This window comes from Cucumis sativus, chromosome 1 (assembly GCF_000004075.3).
Source record: "Cucumis sativus cultivar 9930 chromosome 1, Cucumber_9930_V3, whole genome shotgun sequence".
Lineage (NCBI taxonomy): Eukaryota > Viridiplantae > Streptophyta > Magnoliopsida > Cucurbitales > Cucurbitaceae > Cucumis > Cucumis sativus.
Window position 1 is genome coordinate 29,895,344 of NC_026655.2, and position 9,775 is coordinate 29,905,118.

The 9,775-nt window shown below is 32.5% G+C and overlaps 2 protein-coding genes across 2 annotated transcripts; both read left to right on the forward strand.

Moving 5' to 3' along the window:
- The first annotated feature begins 2,435 nt into the window (after positions 1 to 2,435).
- Positions 2,436 to 5,517, forward strand: LOC101210172 (putative 4-hydroxy-4-methyl-2-oxoglutarate aldolase 2). The gene is made up of 2 exons (XM_004139055.3): positions 2,436 to 2,803; positions 4,726 to 5,517. The coding sequence occupies exon 2, from the start codon at positions 4,739 to 4,741 to the stop codon at positions 5,237 to 5,239; it is 501 nt and encodes a 166-aa protein (XP_004139103.1). The 5' UTR covers positions 2,436 to 2,803; positions 4,726 to 4,738; the 3' UTR covers positions 5,240 to 5,517.
- A 1,679-nt stretch (positions 5,518 to 7,196) lies between these two features.
- On the forward strand, positions 7,197 to 8,964 carry LOC101206366 (seipin-1). Its single transcript, XM_004139119.3, has 2 exons — positions 7,197 to 7,968; positions 8,091 to 8,964. Exons 1-2 carry the CDS (start codon positions 7,405 to 7,407, stop codon positions 8,796 to 8,798), a joined length of 1,272 nt encoding a protein of 423 aa, XP_004139167.1. The 5' UTR covers positions 7,197 to 7,404; the 3' UTR covers positions 8,799 to 8,964.
- Positions 8,965 to 9,775: the final 811 nt, after the last annotated feature.

The window sequence follows — 9,775 nt, forward strand, 5'->3', positions numbered from 1 at the left end:
GTGTTGTTAATTAGTTGTGAATAGTACCAATTAACTTTTATTGTTACTTAAACAAGCATATATGAATAGAAGAATATAATGTAATGGCCCAAGTTGAGATAGATCTATTCCACTACCTCATCTCTCTTCTTTCAAGTATAAATCTTTTGGTTAGTGACACCTAAAGTCAATTGAGTTTCCTTTGTCACTATTCTCCATCTATACTATATAACATATGCTTTTATTCAATTCATTGAATAATTAGGAAAATGTTTTTTAAAAAATAAAATAAATGTTAATTTTAGCCGAGTTAATTTTTTTAAGAAGAAGAAATACTATTAAATTTTGTAATAAGAAGGAAAGGAAATTGAAATTTGAGAAATTATGGTAAATAGTAAAACTTGTATGAAAATATTTATATATTTATAAACCTTTATTAATATTTATTATTATACTATTTTGTCATATTTTGGTTTATTATATTGGATTTGAAAATATTTTCCAAGAAAAGATAGCAAGAAAATGAGTTTTTATTTAACTAAAGTTTTGTAACATGGGGTAATCATTATCTAAAAGATTATTCATGGATGATTAATTTTTTTTTTTTAAGATTATCTAAAAAAACAAAACAAAAACTTTATTCGTGACACTTTATTAAAAAGGTAAAAAACATTAAAAAAAAATGTTCATTCGTGACGAGGGGGTCAAATGGGAGCATCGTGACACTTAGACACTTTTTTGTAGAACGTCGTAATTTTGGGTGAAGCATTGGGAGATGCTATATTCTCAGGGGTAGAGTTGTATTTTTGTGTCATTTATGATCGACTTGATATTTAGTTATAGATTCTTAATACTTCGTTTGAACCTAATATCAACACAAAAGTTCGATCTACCTTATTACAACGTTAGCCCCTACAAAACAATCATTTGAAGCTCATTGAGCATCTAAACCAACTTAGGCAAGGTATAATCAAAATAATAAAATGAATTATTAACTTCCTAAATCAATAACTTTAAACTCGACGATTTAAATAATAAAAAAATATTAACATAGTTTGAAAAGATTAAAACTAATCTCTCCCATCTCTTATCTATGTTGGAATATATGCCTTGTCTTTTTCATCTTATACGCTAAATGACAAACACACAAGGTCTCACTAGGTATTTGATCATATTTATATAAACTTATTTTATAACACTAAAGTCACCTCTTTGAATTTGTAATTTGATATTTTCTCTTTAACAGTAAAATTGTACTCTCCCTCTATCAGTGGATTGAACTAACATACGTAAATCTTTGTATTGATTCTTGATTGTTTATGTTATTTTTTCAGTTATCTTTGATTGTCATTTTCTAAACAACTTGTGCTTGCTTACCCTAATTCTATCTTCATCTTTATATGAGTTGGGGGAAGGTTTTTATTCAACTCTATTGGCTTGTTTTTCCATTAGCTTTCACACATTCCACTGCTACCATAAGTTCCTACAACATTGGCTGAATAGATCGATAGAGCTTCTAATTTTGCCCAATCATGCATACATAGATAATATATATATTTTTATTTTATTTCTCCTTTTCTTCTTTCTTTTCCTCTTTATTTCGAGAGCTCAAACTTTTCTTTTCATAATTAGCAAACAAATAAAATTTTGTTTTTGTCTCCCCCACTGTAACATTATAAGTTGTCCCCCAAAACTAGCTTTCTAAACCATGGAACCTTTTCCAGATGTGAACAGATCTATTGGTTAAATAACTTAATTCCAAGTCTAATAAAAACCATAAAGAAGACAATTATATGGCCGTTAGATATATGAGAATTGAAAGAAAGATTTTAAGTTTGGATAAAATTAATACATGCATTTACATGAATCAAACATAACATCGATAGAAACTAGCTAAAGTCTATGATAGAGAGATTGCATCATCACAAAACATTCTACCAAATCATCAAGGGGTAAAGGAACGATAGATATGCATATTTACTAACCTAAACGATAAATTGTGTCTAATGTTTCTCTAATCAAAACAATATAATAACTATAGAGAAGAGAACATTAAACCTCCCCTTGAAATACGTTATTGTTTCTCCAATATGCTATCCTTCACTCTTAGGTTAAGTGGAACCTCCAAAAGCAAAAAAATAAAAAAGAAAGGCATAAGTAAAAGCATTAAAAGTAATTTTTAGCTTGGGTTGCTCACGAAAGTTGAAAGATTCTTTTGAACATTTGAAAGCAAAATAAAAAGTTTAAGAATACTTTGTATGATGTAGCAAAAGTTAAAATAAAATCAATAAACTATCATGTTAAAAAACCAAATTAATATCTCTCTAGCTAAGTTCTCCAAATGGTTATATATTTGATTCCTTCCATGATGTGATTAAATATTAAAAATATAAATGATGCTAATTACTGCCAAAACTATTTGAGGTTAAGCAAAATGTTCTTATTTAATCATAGACTAAAATTATAGAAAAAAGAAGTTAAGAAAAAGGGAAAGGGAAAAAGAAAAAAAGAAAAGAAATGGAAGGCCAAAAAAAAGAAGAAGAAGAAGAAGAAGAAGAGAAGAAAAAAGAAAGGTGAAGAAGGAAGAGGGAAGGATTTAGTTAAATTTAGGAGAACTAGTTGAGTCCCATAATTGGGTTTCACATAACAAACTAATTCCACAAATTTTCTTCATATTTTCTTCCCTTTTCCCTCGATTGTCTTCCTCATTCTCCTCTGCTCTTCTTATTTATTCTTCAATCCCTTCATCTCATTCTTCTTCAACTCCCTGTACTCTTCCTTTCCTTTCCTTTCCTTTCCCTTCCCTTCCCCCCTGCTTCTTAAGGTAATTCCATTTCATTTCCTCTCTCTTTGCTTCTCTTTCAATTTCTGCGCATCACTTTTCATTCTGCTTAGAAATGAATGTTACTCTTCTTATTTTTTTCCTTTCTTGGTGCTACAAATCATAAATAGTTTGAGACTTTGTTGCTGACTCTTGGATTTCAGATGGGTATTGTTCCGATCGGTGAATTTCTTTGTGAATACTTTGATTTGTTTATTTACTCTAAAACTGGGATCGTGGGGATTGACGATTACTCAGATTTGGATGCTATTGGATCAATTATTTTTGTGTTGATTTAATTACTCTCCCGGATCTTGCTCTGCTCATCAATTAGTGGGATTCTTATGTTCCTCACCATTTTTCTTATTTCGATTTTCTATTAGCTCTACAATAAAATTTCATGAATTGTGTGTTTTTGGCTTGTTTCATACGCTTATTGGTTTTTTATTTTTGAGTTCTCTGTTTCTATGGTTATCATTGAAGGCAGTAGGAATCTCAAACAAACATGTTATTCGTGGTTTTTTCTTCCCTTCATTTCTAGAACAAGAGCTAAGATATTGGAGTAATTGTTTATGTTTCCACATCGAAAAAATTGGATTTGCAGAGGGAAATATGAGGATGATTAACAAGTTTGTTGAAAGAAGCTGTTACTTCTTATAGAGCGAGTCTAATTAGAGAATATAATTAGGCGTGTCAATGGTTTAGAGAGAGAGGAGGAAGAATTCTGAAATTTGAAAGAGGAATGCAAAAATGTTGTTGAAAGCTTTTAATTCCCAAGAAGAATTAAGGCTTTTGGATGTAGCCATCATGTGGTACACTAATAATAAAGTTCAAAGGAAAAGGAAAAGACCCCCTATTTTTTGGTTGCCCGAACTGGCTTTCCTTCTGTCATCTCTTCCTCCTCTGTTCTAATGTTCAAACTTTATGACTTAGGCTGCTAAGTTTCTTCAACTTATCCTTGCTGATGCCTGGAAGAGTGAAGGATTTTATGTTGTTGAGTTTATGCTATGTGGTAACAGTCATAGGGATACCGCTAAGATCTTGTTGACCAATAGCTTCACTGCTGTTTGATGGGGCTTATGGCTGAATGACATAAAAACTTAAATCTAATACAAGAGGTTGTAGTTTTGTTCCTTCTTCTTAGTGCCTTGTGTCTTTGTAGAATCTTGTACTGAGTTAGTTTGGTGTGCAGGATAAATTGATCATTTAATGAGAGTAACTTTTTAAATGCTAAGTAAAGAAGTTTGAAAGCAATATTCACCTTTTCTAGTTTTTGAAACAGTATAAAAATTTTCAAATTTTGAATGCTTATCTGGAACTCAAGGAAGTGGATCATCTCCGTTTTGTAAGATTTGAACAACAATTAAAAGAATGACATAGATCGAACCCTTAATCTTGTCAATGACCTTTGTGATCAAGAGCCTTCAAATAATTGAAGTTTTACTCTGAAGTGTCTGAGAAATAAACTACAATCAATATTCATTACCGGCAATGAGATTACTGAACTAAAGCAAAATAATAAACAGAGACGAGGTAGTTTGAGGTAGAAAAAACAACAATTGAGGCACTCTAGGACTTGTTTTCTGCTATTTTCTTCTTGCCTTTCATAGGGATCATACAGATTAGTAATTGAATTTGCTATCTTAACTAAGAGGATATATTTTTCATTATTCGAAGTTGGTTTTGTAGTTGTGCTTGAATGTATTTACTGTTAACTCATTGTATATGGATTTTGAATGCCCTTCAAGATTCACCTGTGTAGAGCTGAAAATTCATTTAAAAAACATCAAAGCTGTTGAGTTTGCTACATGCTTGTGATTGTGTTTTATCTGTAAATTCCCTATGCCTTTTTGTGTATTTTTTTTTTTTTAAATAACCAATTGAGACCAATTTTTATTTTAACTGAAGTCGATATTTTTCTTAAGGTTCTTGGAACAGATGGCCTTGGTTACCACTGCAGAAGTTTGTGATGCTAATCCACAACTCATTGTAAGTGGTGAACTTCGGGCCCTTGAACCAATTTTCCAGATATATGGTCGACGCCAAGTTTTTTCAGGACCAGTGGTCACACTGAAGGTGTTTGAAGACAATGTGTTGATTCGTGAGTTCCTCGAGGAGAAGGGTAACGGCAGAGTTCTTGTGGTGGACGGGGGCGGTAGTAAGAGGTGTGCAATATTGGGTGGCAATCCTGTTGTTCAAGCTCAAAACAATGGTTGGTCTGGTATAGTTGTGAATGGATGTGTTAGAGATGTGGATGAAATAAATGGTTGCGATATTGGGGTAAGGGCTCTTGCGTCACATCCAATGAAAGCCTACAAAAAGCGGGTAGGAGAGAAGCACGTGCCGATAACTGTAGCTGGGACAAGGATCATGGATGGAGAATGGCTGTATGCAGATACTGATGGGATTCTAGTTTCACGAACAGAGTTGTCTGTTTAGAGAAGTGTTGATTAATTCTCTTTCAAAGATTTTGATGGCAGGATAATATTGTTATACGAGGGCAAGAGCATGTCAGTAATGGTGTTGATGTCTTACTTGTGGACCCTAAAATCCAAGTCCTTGTTATATTTATCAGTAAAGTTGTGTTATGCTTGAGCTTAATATGATGGCGTTTTCTGTTGTAAGATGAATTGATGCATTAATCTCTTAATACTGTCAAGTGGCTTTTACTGTTGTGGCCAACATATTGTCTTATCAATAAAAATTACTTCATAGAAGTCTCTATTGTCTCTTCCAACTAACTTTTAGGTATGTGGACAAATCTTACTGTAAACAAAATATTAGGGAACAATTATGAGGTTTTTTCAAAAAAAAAAAGAATAAAGCCCAAAAATATTTATTCAAGCACAAGTCCACAATATGAAATAACTAAAATACCTTTTGAATGCACCAACACCAACATGAAAAAATGATTTGTACTTGGGGTAAACAATCTTGTTAAAAATGTTTTACACTATTTATAAGTTGAGTTAGGTTGAAAATTTTGGTTTATTCCATTTAGATTGAGTCTCGAGTTGGGGTTGAAAAATTATGTTCAACCAAACCCTAACTCGAATTAAATATATATATTATTTAATAAAAGTAAAGTAACGAGTATTTTGTTAAATGATTATGTAGGTAGTTAAATGATCGTATGGAAAGGTAGTGGATCGAGTAAGAAGTAAATGATTGTTTGAGGTAGAAAGTTAATTAAACGATTGTGTAACAGAGTAAACGATGACTTTCAGCAATGATACTAATCATTTCCCTAAAGTTTGACCTTTTTTTATATATGTAAAACCCCTGATAATGAATTATGCGCATATTGGTACGTCGACTTTTCTTTCTTTTGCACATGTAAGTATCGGGTGAAGGCCTCTTATTTTGATTACTGTTTGGTTATTGTTTGATTACCTTTAATAGTCATTTCATTACTTTTCTTTTATCATTCTAATTTTTTATATTGTTTGATTGCCTTTTAATTTTCATTTGATTAATCATTTTCATTCTTCCACGTCGTCTAATTGCTATTTGATCATGTTGATTGTTATCTAATTGACTATCATATTTATATAAGTATCAAAGTTTCATGTTTGCTTATTAGAAAATAAAATGGTTCCATTGTACCTTACTTTTAGTATAATATATAGTCGTTTGATTTTCATCTAATTATTATATGAATTTTTTTTTATTAATTAGTTAGTCATTTGATTGACTTATAATTATCATTACCTTATGTTCTCTTCACATAAATTGTCGTGTTGATCATGACAAACGATCGTGCTGATCATGGAACACGATCCTGTTGATTATGAGGAGTGATCGTGTGTAAATAATTGATAAAAACTTTAGATTTAACGATAGTGTTAGACCATGTTAAACGATCATATTGATTAAGGAAAGCGATCGTTTAGATCATGATACACGCATGTAATTCTTTTTAAATGATGGAAAAAAAGTTTTAAATTTAAACATCATCGTAAACGGTCATGTTGACCATGACAAACAATCGTGTTGATTATGGTAAGCGATCATGTAATTCAATGTAAATGATTGTTGAAACTTCAAATCTAATGATCATGTTAACCATGCCAAATGATCGTGCTCGTGATAAACGATCGTTTAAATTATGATACACGATTGTGTAGTTCTTTTCAAGCGATGAAAAAAGACTTCAAATTTAAATGATCGTGTTGACTATGGTAAGTGATCGTATTGATCATTTAAAATGATATTGGAGTGATCTCAAATCAAATAGATATAAGTTGTGTAAAACTATGAAATTTAATGATGAAATAATTTAAAAATTTAAACAAAACTGAAGTATTAAGATTGGAGTGATCTCAAATCAAATCCTAATGTTAATCGGAGTAAGCAGTAACATTTTTAAACATAAACACCATATAAAAATTAAATTCACATAATTAAGTCAAGTAATTTACCTTAAGCAAACTATGCATGCAGCAACAACAGCACTCCTTATGCCAAATGGTAAATTAGTAATTACACTCTGCCACGTACATTCTCCTATCACATGCACCGTTTACACGTGTTAAACCCCTCCCATTTCATCTCATCAAAGTTCCATTCCCTCTCTCTGTTTCTCCAACTTCCCCCACTCCGCCATGGACTCCGACTACGAACTCGAAGAACCCAACCGCCAAATCCAAATCCGAAAACCCACCGATTTCTTCAACAAACTCGTATTCCTCCAAGCCGATTTGATCTACAACGCCATGGAGTTTGTGATCGCTCCAGCCTACACTCTCCTCTCCTTGTTCGCAGAGTCATTTCAGCGCGCAGAAGAGACGAAACACACAGTGGAGTCGGCCGTCAGAAAATCCCCGTCCGTGGTGGCGCAGCGGGTGAAGGTGGCGGCGAGAAGGATGAGCTACGGGGCTGTGGCGGCGGGGATGATGTGTATGGTGATGGTGTTGCTTCTAGTAGTGGCGATGGGGGTGAGTGGGTTGGGGATTAGGTACTGGATAGAAGAGCCAGTGGATGTTAAGGAGAAATTGAAGTTTGATTATACTGAAGCTCGGCCTAGGGCTTTGTTTGGAACGGGAAATGGAAACACAATGAAAATGAAGAAGAAGAATTTGGGGATTCCGGTTGGGCATACGTTTTATGTATGTGTGGTTCTTTTGATGCCTGAATCTCAATTCAATCGGGAGTTTGGGGTTTTTCAGGTATTTCATTTCATTTCATTTATTTTCAAAATATATATATCAATGGGGTTGTGGGCTTGTCTAAAACCCCGAAAATCAGCATTTGGGGGAATAATATCTAAACTCACCATTTACTCATTCAGTTGAGTGCAGAATTGATATCAACAAATGGAAACGTAATAACAAGTTCAAGTCAACCATGCATGCTCCGGTTCAGAAGCGCGCCGGTTCGGTTGGCTCGGACTATTATTACTAGCTTTCCCGTACTCGTAGGAATCTCAAGCGAAGCTCAAAGGCTAAGTTTCCCCATATTAGAGCACAAGGAAGAAAAGCAGGAACGAAGCGCAGCCATCCAGGTTACTATTAGTCCTCGAATTGGAACTTCAGCCCTCCCCGAGCTTTACGAAGCTGATATTCTAATAAACTCGAAACCACCGAAGATGAAAGAGTTGTTGCGCCGCTGGCAATGGACTTGCTTCGTATGGACGTCTATGTATCTATACCTGATGTTTGTAGTGATGTTTATGTTCTTTTGGAAGCCGGTTATGTTTCGTGCAATGACATTGAGGCCGCATCAGTTGATCAGAGATTTGGATCAAGATCCGAGGAGGAGAGAGGTGGAAGGGGATGAGTCGTCGTTGGATGAGATGGCAGAGATAACGGTGGAGTTGTTGAGGAAATGGCAGGAGATGAGGAGGAAGAGAAAGGCTGCCATGTTTGGGTATGGATCAGGAGAAGAAGACGTAGGTTCCACATCTGCGTCGAGCATTAGTTGTAGTAGAGACTATACAGCTGCTGTTTTCGAGGAAGATGTTGGGGATTCCGAGTCGGTGATTCTAGAAGCTTCCTAGCTGGATTTAACTAATTAATTAGCAAGATCATATTAATTGTATAATTGTATTGTTTCATTTAATTGTTTGTTAACAGATTATATTAGATTATTAACTTTTTAATTGGAAAACTAATCCTATTTTAATGGAGTACCAAAATTCATTAAAAAAGATTCACTTTATTGAAATTTTATTTACTAGGGTAATTTTTTTTAAATGGTAAATATTTTATTTACCTCTGTACCAAATTCTATTAATCAGTATATGAAGACTATATAGCAATTCTATTCTTCTATTCTTCTATACTGATAGAAGACTATATAGCAATTCTATTAATCTATTCTGTATAGATAGAGGACTATATATTATATTATGATAGAAGACTAATAGGAACTATATTTTTATAATATAGTGATAGACTATATATTCTGATAGAACTATAATAGAAGACTAGAATATTATAGGAATATATAGAACTATATTATGATAGAAGATTAGAATATTATAGTATAGTAATAGTCGTGTAGAATATTATAGTATAGTAATAGAAAGACTATACTACTATACTGATAGAACTATATTATGGTAGATGGAACTATATTACTATATAATGATAGAACTATATTAGGGTAGAAACTATATTATATGGTAGAAGACTATAGTTCTACTATACTGAGTATAGTCTTGTGATAGAAGACTACACTGATAGAGCTATATTCTTATAGTAAATATAATAGAAGACTATATTAAATATAATAGAAGACTATATTGATAGAACTATATTTTTATAGTAAAACTATCATAATATTTTTATAGTAAAACTATATTATGATAGGAGACTATACTTCTACTATATTCTACTATATTAGATTATATTTTTAAACTACTACTATATTCTACTATATTAGATTATATTTTTAAACTATATTATAATAGTAAACTATATTATAATAGAAAATTATACTAGAACAATATTTTTATAGTTGAACTATATTATG